Below are 23,565 nucleotides of genomic sequence, written 5' to 3'. Positions count from 1 at the left end.
GTACCCCTGGAGTTACCATTGTCTTGGCAGGTTCTGAAGATAAGCAAAACCTTCTGGCTTTTTCCTCCTTTTATACAGGAGGATTTTTCTCAAAGTTACCACGTGAACAAATTAGTTTAAGGTAGAGCCTTAACAGTCCAGGAACCTGTGGTCCTACTCAGCTGCCATTTCAGCTGTGTGTGTACCAACATCCTGGGGCAGGTCCCCTGCATTAAGGGCTCTTTCAGAGGCAGTTACTGAGTCCTTATGAAAACAAAAGCCTGGCTTAGTTGAGCAGAGAAAAAAAGTGACCCCAGTGACCATGACTGAATTGTTACATGAGACAAATACGGAGACAAGGAAACATTATTGTTGCAGGATTATTATAAGGGATTCACTTAGAAAACTCTGACTGTAGTACTCTGGTTCTCATTTAATTTAACCTGATGGGTACTGCAGGGTTCTTTTGCTTGCTTATTTGTTTTTTTGGGGTTTTTTTGTTTTGGTTTTGTATTGGTGGTTTTTTTTGTTTGTTTGTTTGTTTTTTGCTTAGTTTTTGTTGGTTTCGTTTGTATTGTTTTTTTGTTTGTTTTTGAAGGGCTAAGTAGAAAAATAATAATAGTTTTGTTCAGCATTAGTCAGTTCAGCTGGAATAATATGAAGGGAAAAAGCCACTTCACCACTGCCTCATTTACCTGACCAGTCAGTGCTTTGCTGTTTTCCAAGCAAAACACTCAGTATTTGCTAGATTCAGATTCACCCACTTTAAAGATTATTCCCTAGTCACACACAGCTGATGAATGCCAGTGATGAAGTTATAATAGTGAGTCTCATTCTAAAAAGTATCTCCAAAAATATACTGGGTAATTACAGTATTTGGTAACAAACCTTCTCTCTACTGGAAAAATAGAAGAAAATGTGATGTTTCCACACCTATTACTGTGTGCAGTATGGCAGTTTTATACCAGTGTTGGAGAACAGCATCTTCAGCATATCTCCAGACAAAGAGAGAGTATTTAGTGGTTTTTTTTTTTTAGAATATCAGTTCTTCCAGGTAATGAAGTGGTATCCAGTATATGTAATGCCATATCCTGTGAAGCTTATCAAGGCAAGTCTTGTTCCATACTTATTTGTTAGATTAATTTGTTTAAACACAATGCCTTTAGATATTACTAAACTATTTGTCTTATTCTCTGTGAATTTGTTTTGTCACTGAAACTTGTGGTGGAGTCTATCCTAGTAATACACGATTGTAGGAAAATCGAAATCTCTCCCTTTAATGTTTTTTTTGCTCTTGCAGTCATACTGGTTGACATTGTGGCAGTTCTGGTAGTCAGAGGTGATGACTACTTTTTTTTTTTTTTTAAAAATACAGTCAGACTGTATTTTGTAGGAAAAAGTACAGTGTTTTTTTGAGAAAGAAAAAAGTACAAATTTCAGATTTTTAACTGATTTCTCTGTATAAAGGCCATTATATCTGCTCTCACCAGTGTAAATGAAAATAAGACAACTTGTAGAAGTCAGGGTGGTTCAACAGGCTCAGCACTTGCTGAAGTAAGGCATAGTGGTCTTCATTCATACTTAAATGTGAATTTGAGGGCATTATATTGGGAACTATTTTTGAGTGTTATTCATGTATTTTCATGTGCTCTGTTATGTGTCTTCCTCTTTAGGCTTTTCACTGGTAGAGTTTTTTTGTTATAGCTTTTAAAAATAATTTTAAACCACTCGTTACTTTTCTTAGGCATTCTGGGGAAGACAACAAGATGCTGGTGTGTGATACATGTGATAAAGGCTACCACACTTTCTGTCTGCAGCCCGTTATGGATGCTGTACCAACAAATGGTTGGAAATGTAAAGTAAGTTAAAAGGTTTCAGAATAATTCCTTGTCATGGTAGAGGCCCACATTATGTTGTCATAGGCTTATTGCAGACTGCTGCTGCTGTGTGACATAACTTGTAATTTCTGAAGGAATCCCATTTGTATGTAACCACGTGGCTCCACAGCTGCTTGGTGAAGGGAGCTGTCAGCATAGTGGGTGAAGCAGCCTGTGTAGGACAGGAATCAACCCCAGAGGGAAAAAGAGAAGTGTAAAACCCAGGTGGAGTAGATAACCTTCACTTAACCTTCACAGCTGTTCTCATGATCTATTGTAAACTAAAATGTAAACTTAAAACCTGTGCAGCAGAGTAGGCAATCTATTACTTGAAAGCCCTTTGGATTTGACTACCTCTTGGTTATGAGGATGGCAGTTCTGCAGCTCAAGGGTTCCTTTGCATTTGAGGAGGGCAATTTGAATTTCTTGTTTTATCAGTAACTGTGAGTAAGAGTAAGCAATAATAAAAATATGATTTCAGCATAACAAGGGTAGTTTCTGTATATAAGTTGTATGTATTTGCATCATTTAAGCTGGGTTTAGGAATAAAAAAACTTTGATCTTTAAATACTTTGAAATCAGAGTAGTGCAAGTAAACTCTTCTTGCAGTTGCACAGGCTCTTCATACCATGTTATCGGATCTTGGATAATTTATCAGTATTATCAAGCACAGAAAATTTATTTAACTTAATTTAAACCAAAAAAAGTCAGTTAATGGCAGTACTATCACATTGTGAAATACCATAATTAACAACTAAATTCTTGTGATCTCTAGAACTGTAGAGTATGTGCTGAGTGTGGCACACGAACAAGTTGTCAGTGGCACCATAATTGTTTGGTATGTGACAATTGTTACCAACAGCAAGACAACTTATCTTGTCCTTTCTGTGAAAAACTGTGCCTCCAAGACTTCCAGAAAGATATGTTGCATTGTCACGTGTGCAAAAGGTAAGAATCCTAATTTTTGTTGTATTGTACTAAAATCCCTAAAGCTTATTGGGAGCTGTATGACACTGATGTGTTTCTGTGAAGGGTGCAGACTGGGTTTAATGTGCACTGCTTTAGTATCTTGTGCAACACCCTGATCTTCCCTAAATACAATGAACAATAGCAGATAATTTTATTTTAATCTTAGCAAATAACTGTTCATTGGCAGTTACCAGAGAAATAAAGAGAAATGTGTGATACATGTGTGCAGAGAAATACATACTGCTGCTTCTTCTTACATTGCATCTGTTTTGTAAGTGGAGTGGAACAGCCATCATCCTGACTTTTAAAGACTGTTAATTGCAATGATCTGCAAATTTTTTTAAAATTTTCAAGTGCATGCTCTCCATTTCTTTTTTTGTCTTTTGCTATGCCAGTAATAAAAGTGGAAGTGCTATTGGGAGTCTTTTAAGAAGTAGAGTGTGTTCCACATTCAGTGCTATTGTATCTTGCTGTGCAGTGTCTTGATACTACTGTACATGTTGTGGAGTGCATTTGGTTTCAGTGACAGTTTAGATCTTCACATTTAAATTTGTTCACTGCTTGACATACTGACATAATGCTTATTTCTCTAAACTTCTCCATAATAAAGCATTAGTTGAAATTTTTATTTTCCCATAGGAGTGGAAAACAGTGCTATTTTAAAATTGATTTTTACTAGGATACTGTATATTTTTACTATTAAAGTAATTGTCATACTAAATCAATCTCCCTAGGTGGATTCACATAGAATGTGACAGATCTCCAGGTAGTGAATTGGAGTCTCAGTTGAAAGACTACATCTGCACTCTTTGTAAACAAGGAGAAGGGGATCAGATTCAGTCATGTGATGTAATGGACACTTCTGAACTCATTCCTGAACCTGACAGTATAGCAGGTAAACAAATGATATCTTTAATTTTCTAAAATGCTAACATCAAGTACAAATATCTACATCTGCCTGAGTCTTTAGTCAACCAGCCACTCATGCTCTCCTCTGTGGAGTTCGTCCATTCGTTTGTTTAGCAGCAGCTTCTCAAGAGATCCATGGGTGAGCTGTCTTCTCAATGTGCTTTCTGGATTTCTAGCTTCTGCATCCTGTATTAGAAACATAGGCAAGTAAGCACCTTAATGGTGGCTCTCAACCTTCTAGCTTCCCAGCCTGTAGCCAAACCCCCTTTTTTTTATGCAATACACTTCATAAATGTATTTATTTGACAGCTTAACTATTTTATTTGTTTGTGCCTAACTACCAGACACAAGTCAGATTCTGATAAGTGTTCCTGGAGACATCCAGATTTTTTTTTTCCCCTCATGCTACTTATCAGCCTCATAGTGCCCATTCTCCTCACTGTGTTCCTGTAGAACATGGCACTGGAAGCTGGACTATGGTCAAGGCACAGGTATATTTAACTAAACAGCTGAACTAAATCAGGTGTCCTTTAAAAAAATGCCATTAGTCATCTTATTTCTGAGACATTCTTGTCTAAATGGACAAACCAAGCAAAAGTGGAGAGGGAAGTTGCAGAAAAGTACAAAGTATTTTTTAAATTATTATTCAGTAGCAGTAAGGAAGCACAGGGAGAACTTGGATCTATTGATATGAGACCATTGGGTCATCCACAAGATCTGTGTAATGAGCTCACAACTGAACACCTTTGTGTGTTTCACCCCATGTGCTCTGTTGGAGAGCATGTACTGTCATGCAGGGTGAATTTCCTAAGAGAAGTTAAGTTGGGAATGAATTTGGAAGCAAAGTAAAATCTTAAGAGATTAACTGCCATGTGCATTTGTATAGTTGAACAGCACTGATTGTGCATTGATCCTTTGTTAAAAGAAATGGATATCTCAGTTGCAAAAAGTGTCTGTTTTCAAAAGCCTGATAATTTTTGACTGGAAAGGGGAAGTGTTAGACTACAACAAAACTCTTTAATTTTTGTGTGTTCAGACTGATGGTTTGTGTAAACAAGTCATTCTCCTTGATGCCAGCCTGTACATGTAAGTGCATAGCTTTCATCAGCAGTAAAATGGTGAAAAAGATGATCCTGGAGGAAGGGCAGTGACAGTAGGTAAATGTATGTAAAACAGTAGAAGAACTGTCAGTGAACACGTGCACTGAGTTAGAAAAGGTGGCAACTTCATCCTCTGAAGTTCACTTCCATTCTGAAAGGTTAGTAAAGGCTGTTGGACTCCAAGCCTGTCTATTTAGAACACTTAGGATGTCCAAGTAATATCCAAAAGCCTGCACTGGAAAAACTCCCAGGCTTCTACGGGAACCCCTTTAGAAAAAGTAACAGGTTTATTTGAAAGGTTCAAGTTTTAAGTAATGCTTCTGTTATGATTTCCAGCTAGTAGAAGCATTGACAAGAATACTTTTCTCCCCAAGGAAGAGCAGGACTGTCATCTCATCTACTAGGAGTAATCTGGAGCTATTACATCAGTACAGTCATGCAGTGTTTTATACCCAGGAGAGCACTTCTGTACATTAAAATCAGATTTGGACCCAATCTAAACGATCATTTACTTGAAGTTAAAATATCACTTCAAAGCTGACAGAGGCAGAGAGCTGTTTCTAGGTACTAAAAGTGGCATCACCTAATAGTTCCTGGCTTTTTGAACTTTAAAGACACTTTCCTGAGCAGAAAGCTATATTAGGTTAGCTTTTTTTGTGCTAACATCCATGGGGGATCAGTTCCCTTTGAGTTAATGCTTACTATACACTTTGGTTTTCCTGTTCCCACTTTGTTTAGTGCATTTGAATGAGTTTCCTTAGCTGAAAAAGCTCTTACTGAAAGAAAAAAAAATATTTACTGTTTCTGTGCTTTATAATCATACTGTCAGTCAAAGAAGCTCTCAGAGGTGCACTTTCCATGCAAATTCCTTTATTTGATGAATAAAACTCTGATATATATCAGATCTCTGATTAAGATATCCTAGGTCTAAAGCAGCAATATTTAGTTTTTGTGTTGTTGAACAGGTAGTTTGAAAATCAGTCCCCTCAAGCACTGATAGTAGATGAAACCTCATATCTATGTCATGAGCTGCTGTATTATTTGTATAAAAATTTGAAACCTTCATGCTACAAATTCTGCTGAATTTAGCAGAATGGAATTTGCAAAGTCTGTGATGATATGCAAGTCCAATTTTCACAATGAGGTGTATGTTTGCTTTACAGACATTTTTCACTACCTGAAAGGTATAAAAGAGCTTCAGTGTTAATGAGAGAAAGGGTCTTTATTTTTAAGCACTGCTGTGTAATCTCCCTAACTTTCTCATTTATCTGATTTGTCCTAGCATAGCATTAAATATAATTCTCTTTAGCCAAAAGGTCAAACAGTAATATCAACTAGTGATGTCAAAGTAATAGAATAAACATTATGCCAATTCTGGTAATTTGTTTGCCTCTCCTTAAGCTTGTACAAATGAAATGGAAATGGAAGGTGTTGGGGAAGATGCAACATTTCAGGAACAACCCATTACTGGTGATGCCCCTGGTCAAGCATCAGTTCTTGGATGTGTCACAGATGGTAAGGAGTTTTGCAGTCTGAGAAAATTACAGTAAAGAACCCTTCAGAACCCTCTTCCATTCAGTAAAGTTTTTTATACTTTATAACTTTAAGATGAAAAAAATGCCTGGGAAGCAGTAGGAAACAATCTGCATCAGTTCTGCCATCTAATAGTAATTGTGTAGGAGAAAGCTGTTTTATTTTTTTGGTGAGACTGGCTTTCTCCAAAAGCTGGAAATACAGTTAAATAATTTTTGTACTCTGGAGGTTTATAGTAAAAGCCATTACTTGTTAGAATTCAAATAGTCACTCACACATATCATGTCTTTCTTGTTTGTAGCTGCAAATAACTGGATTGGATTAATTTCCCCTGGTGCGTTTTGGGGCACACTGTAAAACTTCTTTCCAGTTTTTGTGCTTTGTGGTTGCAACTCCACAAGTATCTGTGGTTAAGGATTTCTTGTCTTTTTCCCCTTTGTAAATAAAAGATAATTTGTTTCATAAACAAGTGTACTCATCCAGACAGTCTGTGCTGCAGTAGTTGATCAAATATTTTCTGAGTATAAATATATCTTATGAAATACCAGCCGAAGAAAATAATACAAATAGAATGGTTTCTGGGTCAAGCCCTCTAGATATGTTATTGACTAATATCAATGGCAAAGAACTTTGCAGTACATTTCAGCTGATTTCCTAAAACCTGAAAGAGTGCTGGGAGAGAAATGTTTTTCATTTGTGCTTGTCTTGTTCTTCTTTGCTGTCTTTTTTTTTGGAAGTAGTGGAACAGTTGCTTAAAATACATTGATTTATGCTAGCACACATCTTAAATATGCAGAAATGAAAGAGGAGAAGCTATTTTTAGCTGCCTACCTGGAAATGTGTGTTCAGATTCCTCAAAACTTAATCAATCTTAGAGTTACTTTCTTGTCATTTACTCTGCTGTATTTCCAGGGAAGAAAAAATCATGAACTGAAAATGCAGACTAATCTAAACATAGGTACAAAGAAAGGTATTGATGAAGTATATTTTAAGCTGTGTATTAAATTCCCTTGAGTGAAGTCATATATAGTTGGTGTGCTTGATATATCCTGAGTTTATCTGTTGACCTGTATACCTGGGTGACTTTTACTTTTTCACACTGAGCCTTTCATGTGGTTGTACTTAGTTACAGGCATATCACCAGAAGAAAAGACCACAGAACTGGAAGCAGAAGTCTCTGTTGAAATTAATTCAGCTGAAATGGAAGTGTCTCCTAAAAAGACACCAGCATCTGCTGACAGTCAGACTGAGAAAATGATGGAGGTGATGGAAGGTGTTCAAGCTGTAATACAGCAGGAGTTGGAAAAACAAGAGGAAGACATACAGCTGCCACAAGGTAGTGGGGAGGTACCAGAAGTGTCCACAGTAGACTCTCGGTCTCTGTCTTCAGTACCTGAGACCATAACTGGGATGCCAGAAATACAGGAGACTGGAGGTATAGGAGATACTTGTGTCCCTGTAGAAGAAAAACTGGAAATAAAAGTGCAAAAAGATGCAGAACAAGGAGAAACCCATGAAAAGTCAGAAACACCAGCTCTTCTACAAGTGGAAACTACTTCTGCAAATGAAGGTGTTGCAAATAGTTCACCAGTTGGAGACAAACCCATAAAATCACCAGCTGAGACTTTCCCCTTACTTCCCCCATCAGTTAATATAAGCAAGACAAATGTGTCTTCCTCACCAGATGTTTCATTAGACTTGCATTCTGCACGAGATGTACAGCACAGTCAGCCCCCAGCATTGCCTTCCACTGCTGGAAGTGCTCTCCCAACAACCTACATATCAGTCACTCCAAAAATTGGCATGGGAAAACCAGCTATCACCAAACGCAAGTTTTCTCCTGGAAGACCCAGATCAAGACAGGTAAGCATGAAGAGTCTTTCATTATACAATTATGAAGCATATAGTTCAAATTTCAGTATAAAATGTTACCTATTTTATAGGATGTAGTATGCACTTATTCTTCTAAGTGAATGTGTAGTTTATTTTTCCCAGGAAGTAATTTAATTTTAAATAATTGAGAGATCAGACAAAAGTTCCCTAGTGAAAATTACTTTCAGCTCATTGGTAGAGCAAAATAAAAGAAAATTTGTTACATTTTAAATAGATGTGCTGCAAATGAAGATGTATATAATGCTGTGGCTTTTAACTTCTTTCTGAATTTTATTTCATATATGTAGTTTGTTTGGCTAGTACTTTCAAAGTGTGTTATCATTTCTGAAACCATCTTTATAGAAAAAACTGTAACAACTCTTGTTTTTGTAATGCTGCCAGGTTCTATCTTGATCAACATTTTTGATGATGTTGCAAATAATTTGATGGTTTTGTTACATTGCCATTACAAACACCACTTAAGAAAGGTCTGATAAAAATGGTTGAATTAAGTAAGTGAAAAGAATCCTTAAGTCTGTTGTCTTCTGCAACATTTTGCTCTTTATTCAGGTCTCTTTATTGTGGGGATAGTAGTTCATCAATCAGTAGGATTTATTTTGTGTTTGCAGAATTCTACACAAAATGTGTGTCATTCTGACAAATGAGGGCTTCATTTCTCATGTTCTCATCACAATTTCTTTTTAGTCTTTGGGAGTTCTGGGTTGATGATTTCATGCTTTTCTGAACTTAGTGTTAAAAAAAGCTTTTTTATGTATTGCACAATTCTTTCCATTGTTATATGTTACCTAAGGGTTTAAAGTTCTTGGTTCTTAAGAAAATGTGTGAGATAGTGTTCTGAAAGCATTAAAGGTATATAACAACGGAAACAAACATAAGAAATTAAGTTTGGAAGATTTTAGAGTATCTCTGGGGATTTTTTTGTCCTCATACACAAGCATGTATAAAGATAATTTTTCTTAATACTCCATATTGTCTTAAAAATTAAATTTGTTTTCTCTGCTTATGATGCAAATTGAAGAGGCATGGAGTCCTTAGGCAATCTAAAATGAATTCAGGTTTTCTGTTGGGGAAGTTTATTTATCTACTTTTGTGTTCCACTTATAGGTGTACTTATTTTTCTGTGCAGTTCTCCCCTGTTAGGCATGGGAACCAGCATCATGGTATTGGTAATAAAAACTGGTAATAAAATTAGGTGACTACCTGAGAGCTCACTGGAAACATGAAACCTGATCCCAACAGTAAATGCCTATGGCAGAATAGATGCACATCTTAAAAACAAAGAAAAATCAGCTGTAAAAATAGTAATTTGCATATTCTGTGTACAATAGAGTATAGATGTTAATCACTTAATGTGGTGTGGGTAATGCAAATAAAACTGTGTTGAATTACAGTTTGTAAGTCAGGTGTAACACAAAACCCTAGCTGTTTTGATAAATCAATTTAAACTGTCCAATAGTTTGCAAATTTTATTTTAAAATAAAAAGGTTCTTAGCAGCCTGGCAGTACCATTTGTAGAATTGAACAAGTTGTAGAATTCATGATCTGTCTTGTAAAAATATATTGGAAGTCTGTGAAGGTTTCTTTGGATTTTAATTCTCTTTGACTTGCATTATAAACACCTATTAAGCTGGAAATTTAGTGAAACTAATAGCACTTTCCTGATAAGAAAAGCACATGGATACTTAGCTTTCAGTCCTGGTACACTTTCTTACTGTCAAGTGATCATTCAGTTCTAGCACAGATCAGCACCTTGTGGAAAATTGTCTTTAGAAAGGACTGAAAAAAAATGAAGACATTGTGGATACCTGAGTAGTGAAGAAAATTACACTTTTTCTAACCAGTAATATAAGTTCAGATTAACTAGTATTGGGGGATTTGGGCTTTGGGGTCTTTTTCAGATTCTTAGTCAGTGAATTTTTACTTTTGTTGATGTCATTTGCTGTGCTGGACACGAAGATAAAAGTCTCATAGCTGTGTATAGTGTGTCTTTTGAAAAAAAGATAAAATTGATGTTTATAATAATTGTAAATAATTAATGTTTTCTAAAAGCAGCTTTATTAATAGGACTTTATTTCTGCTTCTACTGAGTTTAGGAATTCTCTGTTTATTCTGCTGCAGTTATATTTTTCCAGGTCACTCTGCAGTAAAGCATATATTGTATTTGCAGAAATATATACGTTTTAAACAGTGAAAAAATTATCTCCTGTGCTGGAAGTTTGTTGTGTAAAATTCCTGTTTTGGGTCTTTACTGAGAGGCTGTCAACTAATGGTCTGTAGAGTATGAGTAAGATTTAGAAATGTCAAGTTATGGGTAAGTGCTTTCCTTTTTAGCAAGATGTTCCTGTTTAAAAGAAATTTTTTAGAAAAGGAGTTGTGAAAGACTGGAACAGATTGCCTGGAGAGGTGGTAGATGCACCATCCCTGGATGCACCATCAAGGTCAGGTTGAATGGGGCTTTGAGCAACCTGATCAAGTTGAAGATGTCCCTGGTCATCTCAGGAGGTTTGGACTAGATGACCTTTAAAGATCCATTCCAACCCAAACCATTCCATGATTCTGTGATTCTTTAAAAATTAAAAATAGATAAATGAATAGAAAATTTTAATAAGCCCATGGTGATGTGTTTATGGAACTTCATGAGAAGGAGAACAGGAAAAAAGATTTTTCTGGATCCTGAATACCTTGCTCCTCAATTTTGTAATAGACAGGCCTCACTGAAATCAGGAGAATCCATGACAAGTAGCAGTTTCTGATTTGGATTTGGTTTTATTCATGTAATGTGCTGGATAGTAGGATGAACAATATTCCCTTTATTCAAAATCTATCAATACAATTACTAATAAAGTAGATTTTAATAATTATTCAGTTTCAATATTGAATAGAAAGTTATAGAATCACAAAATGGTTTGGGTTGGAAGGGACCTTAAAGATCATCCAGTTCCAACCCCCCTGCCACGGGCTGGGCACCTCCCACTACACCAGGCTGCTCCGAGCCCCATCCAACCTGGCCTGGAACACTTCCAGGGATGGGGTGTCCACAACATTTGGGCATCCTGTGCCAGTGTCTCATCACCCTCATAGTGAAGAGTTTCCTTCTAACATCTAACCAATTATGATTAGATTATGCATAATACACAGCGATTTCCTCTATTGGATCTTAGTAGTTTGTGTTTATAACTGGCTTTGGTGATGTTTTGGGTACAATGCTGCATCGCTTGTATTTTGAAAGGAATAAAACCCATCTCACAAACAGCAAAGGCAATATTCTCCTTAAAAAGGCTTCATGATTCCCTTCCAGGGCTACACTGTCAATATTGCTGTCATCACCAGCCCTCTCCCCTCCCTTAGCAATTTTGCAGGCATCACTGCTTTTGTTAGAAGCACCAGGAGAAATCCATCTTCTAAGCTAAGGGGGAACTACATGTAAATCAATATGTAGGTACAGTTTTACTGATGAGAATTACTTTGGCTGGTGCAATCTCATTCCACTTCAGAGAATGTGTTTTTTCTGTGTTGGCATAAGAATTCTTATCAATAAGGTGCATGTCTGCTGAAGTTGTTTGTTAGGATAGCATATTATCCATACTTTCAGCTACAGGTAAGCTTTAAATCTTCATCCAGCCCAGTGAGAGGATCTTCCATCTGCCAGGCTTAACATTTCATGGGCTTCCAATGGATTTTGTTCCATGGGCTGTCTCTTTCCTTTCTCTCTTATCCTTCTCCATAGTGGAGCCAAACTGGTTTTTACATATATCCAGTATTTAGTTGTTAATGAATCAGAGATACTCACATGCAGCTGTCAGTGGGATAAAGTTTTTACACTGCTGTCCTCATAGTTGTGCCTGTACATTGTCTTCTCCGTGGGACTTGCAGGCTCTCCACCCTAGCCTATAAACTCCAAATTTATGCTGGGGCCAGGACCTCTCTTTGATCTTATTCATAGTTCTTTTTTTCTGAAGTAGTAGTCTGGTGTATATCGAGTTGAAATAAATCTTCAAAAGGAAAATACTGGGGGTTTTTTCCCATGGAGGAATAATTAAGGGGGTGTTGGGTATAGTCTACATATCAAAACTGAAAAGCATGATATGAAGTGAAAAAATAGAGGGCATTACAGCATATTTGGCACTGTAAGACTGATAGGTTAAAGAGTTAAGAATGACCTATAAAATAATATTGATTTTTGTTTTACTATAAGTGTTATTTTAGAATGCATTCTATGGAAAATCATTAGAAGTACTTAATTCTCATCATGAAGATATTGGTGATCAGTGTTACACACCTTGATACAAATGTCTGGGTATTTTAAGAGGTTTTCTCTGATGACACTGAACTATGCAAAGCAACATGATGGGTTCAGTTATATGTTCTTTCTCAGGTATTAAAGGTTTTTTGCTGTCTTCAGTTACAGGGGTATCACTAAGTATGTTGTTGTAGTGGTAGACATTGACAGATTAGATAAAAAAGGGTCTTTTTCAAGGATTAATTTTTGTTATGGTATTTATGTTTTTGGGTTTTGGTTGTCTTTCTGTTTTTTTTTACAAGGGGAGCTATATTTTGAACAGATTAAATTTTGTTCACAATCTCAAAATTACATTAAAGTGCAAATCCAGGTTTGTCCATTTGCAATTGCAGCAGATTTCATAAAGTGTTAAGCAGCTGAACGCAGTCGGTGGTCATTGAGAGAGATCGGGTGACCCTTGCTGACACTGGGTTTCCTTTTGTTATAATTTACTTGCAGCTGTGTTGTTCAGTTTCAAGGACTCAAGAATATGATGGAGAGTCAGAACTTCCTGTTTCTGTCACAATACATAATTATTGCCGTGGTTCTGATGTAAATGTACTGAATAGAACTTTCTCTTTAGTCTTTTGTGGTAATAGGCATTAATGAAAAGCCAAAACATAATTAATGCATCTCTTTGATGCAGTTCATTTGTTTGTAGTATTGTGGGACTGTGTGTTTTTAATTAAGTTTATCTGACCAAGATTTCAAATGTTTCCGATCTGCAATAAAACTGGGATTAAATTTCCAATTTAATTCTTAACAATATGGTTCATGAATCATATACAACTCATTTCATTTTGCAAGACCAAATATTTCACATTCAGATTTAGTATTCCGTTAGCTTTTTAATCTTTTGAATATGCTTAATCACTAGAGGAGTGTATCTTCTTACAAGGAAAATAATTTTGTATGTACCAAATAATAGCAGGTATGTTTAGTTGTTGATCAGATATTTTCAGCATGTTTGAGATCTTGAATTTTTGACCCTTAGCCAGAACTTTGCCTCCATTATAGATTGATGTAAAGATTGTTTCTAGGATACACAGGTTTTATTTGTGTTGCTCTACAGATTTTCTTTGAGTTGCCATATTGTGAGAACAGTTACTTACTGTGCATCATGAATCTTAGAAATACAGAGAAACTTTAACTAGAATTCACTGAAAGTGTAAAACTTTATCTTGCTAAAATGGAATGTTCTTTGATATTAACACTCTGGGTAGCATTGTAAAAGTAAATTTCCTATTGCCATGGACCTGCTAATGTAGCTGCTAACGTGTGACAGTGCTTAGTGAGAACATGAGATTTCAACAGCAAAGTGATTAATGAAGTACAGTGCTCTCCATGTAACAAAATCAGACTTCAGCCTTGCCATTTCTGCAGGATTCACCTTGCAGTGGGAGGAGTGGGATTCATCCAGCCACAGGTATCTGCAGTGAGTGTTAGATCTGCTCTGGTCACCTGGAGGTTCCCATTAGAGTTTCTGGAGAGAAATAGGGGCACTTAGGGAGAGACTAATCTGACACCTTCCATCCCATACTGTGAGTTGCCCTCTGCAAACACCCATTTTCTTTTGCTGACCATGTAGGGAGCCCAGGGTGGTTCAGCACAGGTAGAATGTGACAGGTTTCAGAGGAGTCACCAACCAGGAAGGTATCTGGGTAGGTGCATCAAACTTGGAAGTTTGCTTGCTTTCTGGCTTTCCCCTCATTTTTAACTTGTTGGGGTTGCACTCATGTTACAGAATCAATGCTGTTCCCTTACAGCCAGGGACTCCCACCCATCTCTGGGTTTGCAGGGGCAGAAGGTCAACACTGTTCCCCTGGTAGCAGCTGTTGATCCTTTTAATCTGCTGAGCTGTCTGCACAACGACCATCTAACTGAATTCAGTCAACAAATTGGGATAGCAAAGTCTTTGTAAGCTGTTCAGTCAAGAACATTTTAATTCAGGTACAGGTGAGCAGTTGCTGGCATTTTGTATTTTATTTGCTGAAGTATTTTTTGGGAGCATCTCAGCAGACGGAGGACAGTGATAGGAGGTTGAAGATGAAGGAGTAATGTTCTGGCCACTGAGCAGTTTGTAGGTTGTGTGCCTACATATCCCCTTGCATAAACAGAATTGCTAAACAGTGGATTTTATTGATTTTTTAATTTTTATTTTCTTTTTGGTTAGTTTGTTTTTGTTGGTTTTTTGGGCTTTTTTAGGTGCTAAATAATCCATGTTTCCTCTTCCATGCAAGCATAGCTGAACCCCTATAAAGCAGATTTACACTGAATAGCACCGTGTCAACATTGTGGCATCCCTTTTTAAAAAGCATCTTTTTTGAACACTTTGGCTTTTAAGTCACTGACAGACTTTTTCTTTTGGATGTATTGTGCCAGTTTGCATACTGGGCTGTCTGAGCAGCCATGAGTGCCTACCCAGCTCTGCCAGCAGAAGGCATCATATGAGCTTTTCCTCATCTGCCCGAGGGTAAGGGAGATGTTGGCTCATACCTTCAGCAGCAGATGAAGCAAACCTGACTGTGCCTTACCTGGACTGAGGAGGTCTTGCTCATGATCCTTCTGGCCTGAAATCAATTGAAGGGTGGCCCTGTTTTCAGTCAGTGCAGCTGTTAGCTGCAACCTCTTTGCATTCTGAGATGAATGTGTGTTCTGTTGAGTTGATTCCAAAGAAGCCATTTCCCCCAGGTTCTTGATGGAGAACATTTTGTTTCATAAAGAAACCCACACCACATTTTGCAAAGCCATCTCATTTTCCTTACTGCTTATCACTGCATAGACCAGTGTGCCAAGGTGTTTGTGTTGTCCATGTGAGCACTGACATATATGTGAATAGTTGGGACTGCTATACATGAGGTTATTCCATATCATCTGTGTGATTCTACTGCTGAATGCCATTCTTGGGAAGGTAAACATACTTTTCATCTATTTTACTTCTCATCTTGGTATTCAGTATTTCTTAATATCACAAACACAGAATTAGGAAAACATATTAATATCCTTTAACTGTTCTAATTTGTAAATTTAGAATGAAGTTAAGTTATTGATGGCTATCTCCTGCAGTCTTGACTCAGTATTTGAGGAAGTCTTCCATAGATTTTAATGTATACAAGGAACTTCAATGGGTTTTTTCTTGTCCAGCTTAGCAATTTCCTCTTGTCTTGTCAGATTTCTAGTGGCAGTTATACAATATCTCACTGTGATGGCAACAATATAAATAGAGATAATAATCAATAAGTTGAAAGAGCTTGTAGATACATCATATGGATGTATATAATCACATATATAAAATAAGAGAATAGAATATTATATCACAGCATAACATGAAAGCACTGGTGTGAAAAAAAATTAATAGTGGGGTTTTATAATTGTTTATTTGTGGTGAACATTCAGGAAAGAGGTGTTTCATTAATTACCATGACTATTTTTCTTTTCTTCTTTTTTCCCAATGGTTTATTTATATTCTCTTTGTTTCATGTGCTTCTCAAACTATTTGTTGTTTTGATTGTCAGTAGTTTAGAGTTGACTCAAAAGTCAGCTAAGGCCATCTGTTCTTTCAAAATGTGATTTGAAGGGTAAAAAGGGATGTTACCATCACAAACTACTGTCTTTTTCATTTGATGTAATAAAATTTAGGGATGTAACTTGCTGTTGTTACAATTGCTTGCTTTTGATTTGTATTATGCTTTGTTTATGAAATTTTGTTGTACTTAACCGTCACTTGGAGGTTACTATTTATCTTACTGTATGTTTCAATGGGAACCTGAAGATTTCCCACCTTCCTCTCACTCAATGAACTAATTGACTACTTAAGTTAACATAGAATGCCTATGCCTGCATGTGCTTTGCTTTTTTTTGTTGTTGTTGCTTGCTTTTTTTTCTTTTCTTTTTTTTTTTTTTTTTTTTCTTTCTTCTTTTTTTATGTTGCCAAGTTTTATACATCTATTTTCTCACCTACCGTATCCTAGGGGGCTTGGAATACCCATAATACAGTGAGCCCACCTTCCTGGTCCCCAGACATTTCAGAAGGTCGGGACATTTTTAAATCCAGACAGCTTCCTGGCAGTGCCATTTGGAGCATCAAAGTGGTAAATAATTTGAATTTATTTTCATGTATCCATTGCTATCTTTCTGCTGTAGAGACTAGTGATGAAATTCTCTATCTCACAACTGAATTAATCTTCCATTCTATTACTGTTTAAGGCCTTTAAGGATTATTTACACTCTGGAGCTTTCTCATTAAAAAAATGTATGCTTTCCAGAGTGTGTAGTATGATGGCATTGCCCTGATTTTCCGTGGCAAAGAATAGCTTGTATTACCAATTTTTTGCATGTGTTGAGAACCTTGCTTTTTGTGGTTGGCTTTTACATAGCTGTCAAAATAAATTACCTGAGAAGGAAAATGTCCTTAATAGTGGCAGTGAGGTAAGCCAGACATTGAAAGGAGCAGAGATCTGAGGAGGGGTCACTTGAGTTTGTTGCTGTGGAGAAATCTTGCAGGGTGGATTAGAAGCAACATCAATTTTTAGCTTATGGGAGAATAAATAACAACTTCCCTACCTGATAAAAAAGATGGACCAAAGCTTGTTGTTTTGACATTTACCATTAAAAATATCTGAAGAGAGACTAAGTGGAATAAATGTTTGTAAATAGAGCCAAAAAATATAAGTACTCTGACAAATAGTTGTAGCTTCCCAATAATTTATTTTCCTCTCATTTTAACTCTCATGCTAATTTTATTTTAATTTGACATTAGCTTATGTTTTGCTGCTTCAAGCATTAATTTTCAGCTAATATTCAGCATTAACATAGATACACTTATGTGCTTATTCCTGTTAGTAATTGTGTAACAATAACAATACTGATACCTGATCTGAAACAGAAAAAATAAGAAACATGCCAGAAGAGTTTACATCTTAAAAAAACAAAAAAAAAAGACTCTTGTATGTCCTGTGTGTGCGTATGTATTAACTCCATATAAATGTAAGGACATTTTTTGCTTCACCTTAGAACATATTAGTTCTTCAGCCATCAGTAACATCCTTCCTTTCACTTCCTAGAATAGCACTGCATTATATTACCTTGTTGTGTAAAAGTAAGTTATTCTATTTTCTATTTCCATTACTAGACTTTAATAAAATTTTAACATTGGGATGCTTGGATTCTCCCTTTAATTATGACCATAAACTTCTATATCTTCTTTGAAACAGGAGCTGGTATATTTGAAAAATACTCTTGGTAATATTGAGTCCATAGTTCTGCTTTCCATCCAGGGAGCTCCTGTCTCTGCCAGTCTGTTGGCAGCACTGTCCCCAAGGAGCTTTGTGATTCTGTCAACATTGTTATACTGAGTAAATGTTTTGTCTTAGTATTAAAAGTAGTTTCCAGCAAACATTTGGATACGTACAACAAATCTAGATACTGTGTGGAATGGGGCTGTATTAGGGGATGAGATTATTCCCAAGTTTGAAATGCAGTAAATAATGCTTATCTGAGAATATGCCATAATTTTTCTCATTTATAGAGATCAGAAACTCTGGAACATGTTGTAAAGGTGCCTGACAGACAGTAATGACATTCTCAATATGTTCTGTTTCTCTCTGGAAAAAAAAAAAAAAAAAAAAAAAAAGAAGTCAAGCTGAATCATACTATTAATATAAATTAATTATTAATAATAATGTACTTACTTTTCCACAGTTGTAGCTGAATACTCCAGAGCACACAACACTGCAACTGTGTGAATGCATCTCAAATACGGGGAGAAATTATATGGGTATTTTGTAAGAAAAACATCATATTATGGGAAGTGTTGATCTGAGTGTAATTGGTGTAAATTATATTAAAAGCTTTCAATGTATCTGCTGAATTAAGAGAGTTTGGTGGATCCAGTCTGTGTTTTGCAAGCAAGATAGACCCCTAATAAATTCAAGTGTTTGCTTGATTATTCATAGCATAAGAAATTAATGTATGACTGCAAGCAATCAAGTGTCCAGACCCTGTTCAGAAGTCCCACAAATGTCTGCTCTGACTGGGTAAAAAGACAAGAAAAATGAATCAGAGTGAAGGATATATTTATTCTGTATACCTTGTAACTGTGGGAAAAATAACAAAATTTTTAAAATCCATATTGCCAGTTATTTGTGAGCAGAAAATAAACACTTCTGGGTTTGGCTACTTTCTCACTGGTGATAAAGGTGATCATATTTTGTCATGCGAGTAGTTAAAGGTATTTCAAAATTAGCTGTGCAGTAACTGAATATGGCCTCATATTCCCTTGAAATGGTGAAGTTGGTTTTTCCTTCTATTTTTCCTTAGATGCACTGAACAAGTTTGAGTCCCACATAACAAAAGAACTTCAGTTTGCACTGAACTTGTTATCCTGTATTGAACAGGGCCGTGGATCAGGATTCCCGGGGAAGAGGAGGCCACGTGGTGCAGGTCTCTCAGGAAGAGGTGGCAGAGGTAGATCAAAGCTGAAAAATGGAGTTGGGACTGTAGTCATTCCAGGGGTAAGAGCAATTACTTTTAATTTACATTGCAGTTTGATAATAATTTTGTAATTTTTGTGTTAATTTGCTGGACAAAACCGAAGAGCTCCAAAAAGCAGAGATATTTGAGAGAGGCTGGCTACTATTAAGTGTTCATGGTGAAGAAGAAGAGCACTGTACCTTAATGGACCTGAAGCAGTTTTGTGCTGCTCTTGCCACTTAAAGGGACAATTGTTGGGAGCCTCAGAGCACTCCTTCCATTTCCTCTGGTGGAAAACACACTGGGTAAAGGCAGCACTCCCTGGAGCAACACAAAAGGGGAGAACAATATGAATGTAACAGGAGCTGTAGCAGATCAGATCAAAGGTTCTTCTGCTCAGGGAAGAGCTCTTCTGCAACACTTGAGTGCTGGAGAAAGACTGCAGAAACAGAAAATGTACAGAGGAGACACTTCTACAGTTTGTAACTTGGGGACTTGATGAAAGGGAGGTGGTATCTGGGCAGCCTGTGTTGGAGCTTTCTTTCATGATTTTGTCCACTCACTTTAAAAAAAGTGAAAAAGTTAACTTTTCAGAAACCACCTCACCTCAGAAACCAATTTTCAGTTAACCTCTTTTTAGTTCTCAAAACTCTTTGTCCTGTTGTTTTAAATTGCTGTCTGCAGGTTTCATTGCTTGCTTCTTAGTGCTCTTACAGAAGAGGCAGTTGGAGAGTTGTTTCCTATTCACCTCCTCTGCCTGTGCCACTCAATTTCTATAGTTCTCCATAATTGCTTCTCCTTTTCCTTCCACTCCTTCCATACTAGTCTGGAAAATCCCAGTATTTTGAGTTGTTCCCTTTATGGAAGCTATTACGTATTTTTTATCATCCTTATCAGTTGCTTTGTCACAGTTGTTTTTTTGCTTTGGGACTTTCATCTGCCTTTTTATAGTCCAGCATTCAGGTTTATGAAGTTCTTGTGCAGTTCTTCACAGTTGTCTTTTGGGTTTTTTTATTACTGTATCTTAATACTCTTGGCAAGCTTTGTCACTTTGCTCCTTGCTTGATTTTTCAGGTTGCACACAAGTGTGTTGAACACCACGGCCTATTAGCAGACAGCTCCTATCAAATTTCCACTAGTACTATTCTCTCACATAGAAAATTGATAATTTGTTATATGTTTCATTTCAGTATAGGGACCATTCCTCCATTTCTGTGTCAGTTTACCTTTTTTACAGAGCATTGGTGAAGGACTTTGCCAAAAGACTTTAGGTAACTAAATTATGTCAGTCAGATTTCCCTGTCCGCAGGCTTGCTGACTCCTTCAGAGAGCTCTGATAGATCCTGATCTGCTATAAATAAGCTTCTCTGACTCTTTAACAAAACATAATGTATAAAAATATAGCTGCAAGTTCTCTGTTGTCATCAAGATATTGATGTCAGATATTCTGTATATACATGGCTTTCGCTCAAAAACCCTTAAGAAAATGGTAGTTACACTTGCCATCTCCCATTCCTACAACACTGAAGTGTCTAAGCAATTATAGTTAAGCTATTGCATGTTGGAAGTCCTCTTAAACCTATACAGTTCTGGTCTGTTCCTTATAAAAAGAGGGATTTTGGTATGTGAAAATGTTGGAAATCTGACTGCAGAAAATTCAGAGTTTTTTATTGCTATGTACTTGGCTTCATTGAAAATTTCTTGTCAAGTCTGATTATCAATCAACTGCAGATTTTGAGAGGCATCCTGATACTCAGGTTCAAAAAAGACTCAGTAATTTTTATGTCTTTTTGAAGTATTTCATCAGACTCTTTAGAGATGTTTTTATGTATTCTTGCATGCAATCTTTTTGAGTTCACACAGCATTGTGCCACTTTTTGTTGCCTACATAATAGTAATTTTTTTGAATGCTCTGATATTTATGATCTGTGACAGGAACAAAGTTCTCTATGATTGTTCTCTTTGAAAGCTGTAGATGTTCAAGATTTGTGAGCATATGAATAATTTTAAACATATAGGATGAATTCCCTTCAAACCAGCCAGTTACCTTGTTGCATTGGAGGCATTTTCACATAATTACTTAGTCCTCAGCACAGGAAAGATGGGGACCTTTTGGAGCAGGTCCAGGGGAGGGCCACAAAAATTATCAGAGAGCTGGAACACCTCTTCTATGGAAACAGGCTGAGAGAGTTGGGATTGTTCATCCTGGAGAAGTGAAGACTCCAGAGAGACCTTATTGCAGCTTTGCAGTTCTTTAAAGGAGGGTTATAAAGAAGATGGGGACAGACTTAAGTAGGAGCTTTACTGACAGAACAAGGGGTAATGGATTTAAACTAAAAGAGGGTAGATTTTTACTAAATACAATGAAGACATTTTTTACAGTGAGAGTGGTGAAACTGGAACAGGTTGCCCAGAGAGGTGATAGATGCCCCATCCCCAGAAGCATTCCAGGTCCAGTTGGACTGGACTCTGAGCAACCTGATCTGGTTACAGATGTCCCTGCTCACTTGAAAGGAGCCTGGATTAGATGGCTTTAAAGGTCCCCTCCAACCCAGACTGTTTGGTGTTACAAAGCAGTATTTTGTATGTTCAGGGAAGCTGGATTTTATATAAGAAATTCTTAAAAATGTAATTGAACAGAGGATACTGAGTTAGGTAAATTGCTCTAAATATGAAATGGCCAACACTCTACACGGTTTCCTACAGAAATGTCATCCTTTGCCTCATCAAGTAAATGGAAGCTTCAGAGTTCTAGAGCAGAGAAGTGGCCATTTTTTAAGAGTAGATAAAGGCAGCAAAATGAGACCAGTGGTTTGCCAGATAAATGTTTGAAGTGGGATTGTTTTCAACCCCTTTGCACAAACTCATCATGGGATCATGACCAGTGGACAACTACAGAAATTTGAAATTATCTTGGTACATATTGGGGATGGGGAAGAAGCTGGGTCATCACTGGCATTAAGCAAACACCAAACCTGCAGTGATTCAGTGCTTCAAATTATTTTCTGTATTTGCAAGCAATGCAGAGAACTTCATGGACATACATGCGAGGGAAAAACTCCCCTTGAACATAATGAGATATTTCTTGTGGTTTTTTTGTTAGTTAATTAGTTACACCTGCAGTGCTCCCAACCATACAGTAATTAAAACACACTAACCATATATCCCCTTTTTAGCTGTTTTTCAGCAAATGCTGATTTTCAGCAACAATGTATCAGTAAGATTCCTATTGCTGTTGTAATGATATTTACATTTGTCTCTAGAGTGATGTTTGGATTTGTAAAATATTTAGATTATTATTTAAACAAAACTTGCCATGTAAGTCTTAAACTGTATTTAAAATAGAACAGCTGATAAAACAAAGCTATACTTCTTTACCATACATTTGATCTTTTATACAGAGCTGTGTGCTTTTATCTTCCAAACTTCCATCCCTGCTACTGGTTCAGAGTAAACAGTTAAGGCTGTAAATATAAATTCATGGATAGCAAATTATGCATAACAAAATTTGCATGAAAGTCAGAACACAGTTGAAGTATTTTTTCTTGGTTTTCTTCCCAAGAAGTTACATGTACATGTAAATGCTGAATTAATAAAGGGTGGGTCAAGCTCTTGATCAAAAGGAGAACAACAGCCTACTGTAAGAGCTGATGGATTGAGATCAAAACAACTATTTCAGGTTCAATATAAGTTTTTATGGGCAAGATAGATAAGCCTCAAAGATAGATAAGCCTCATAAAGTAATTGCTTACAGAGAATATCTTAACTCTTGTAACTTTAGACCTCTTCTTCATTCCTCTAACATACATGGAATATTAACTAAACCACATTTTAGGCAATATGGGACAAATTACATGTCTGCACTTGCTATTTGAATTAATACCCAAAAGTATGTCACTGCAATTAACTTTTTGATGAGAACTTCAGTGTTTATATGTAGGTAACAGAGCAGGCTGGTCACAGTATTAAAATTTCTGCTTAGTGTTTGCTTTTTTTTCCTTAGACTTAACTCTTTCTTTCCATTTCCATTTCCATTTTAAAGTACAATGGGGTAATGTGGAAAGGTGAACAATGGCAAGGAAAAGGATGTGTCTGTAAAGCTGAAATAGTGATGATGCTTGTACTGATGTGAAAATGTGAATTAATATAGTAACTTCTGATGAAAGTAACTTTTATCAAAGTTCCTACTGTATTAATAAATTTTTGCAAAGCTTGTATTCTCTGATACTATTAAAAATTAACATTTAAAGAGAAAGTTTAATCTTCAGTCATGTCTTAGAAAATGTGATGTGCTTCCTATTTATGTTTCGTGGTTTTTTCTAATAGGTCACAACAATGGATATTTCATCCAACAAGGATGAGGAAGAAAACTCGATGCATAATACAGTTGTCCTCTTCTCTAACAGTGACAAATTCACTCTCCATCAGGTTAGGATAATAGTTACTATATTTTCATTTATGTTTCTCTACTTCTAATTACAAAAAAAGTTAATTAATCTCCTTGTTAGGAGTTAAATTATATATCAAGGGGGTTGGATTTTAGAGTTATGTGTCT

At 36.5% G+C, this 23,565-nt stretch overlaps 1 protein-coding gene across 31 annotated transcripts in view; it reads left to right on the top strand.

Annotated features, from left to right (window-relative positions):
* KMT2C (lysine methyltransferase 2C) overlaps nt 1-23,565 on the top strand; it is a 197,041-nt gene that overhangs the window by 107,132 nt on the left and 66,344 nt on the right. For 20 of the 31 annotated variants that reach the window (XM_071734713.1, XM_071734685.1, XM_071734705.1 and 17 more), the window contains 8 exons: nt 1,724-1,838; nt 2,632-2,804; nt 3,560-3,720; nt 6,236-6,349; nt 7,494-8,230; nt 16,511-16,630; nt 18,935-19,051; nt 23,337-23,438. In XM_071734713.1, coding sequence (XP_071590814.1) covers nt 1,724-1,838; nt 2,632-2,804; nt 3,560-3,720; nt 6,236-6,349; nt 7,494-8,230; nt 16,511-16,630; nt 18,935-19,051; nt 23,337-23,438 — 1,639 coding nt within the window. The remainder of the gene's footprint in view (nt 1-1,723; nt 1,839-2,631; nt 2,805-3,559; nt 3,721-6,235; nt 6,350-7,493; nt 8,231-16,510; nt 16,631-18,934; nt 19,052-23,336; nt 23,439-23,565) is intronic. The other 11 variants (XM_071734711.1, XM_071734710.1, XM_071734700.1 and 8 more) reach the window with 1 other exon arrangement.

This window comes from Heliangelus exortis, chromosome 2, assembly GCF_036169615.1.
Source record: "Heliangelus exortis chromosome 2, bHelExo1.hap1, whole genome shotgun sequence".
NCBI classification, from domain to species: Eukaryota; Metazoa; Chordata; class Aves; order Apodiformes; family Trochilidae; genus Heliangelus; species Heliangelus exortis.
This window is presented reverse-complemented; position numbering and strand designations above follow the sequence as displayed.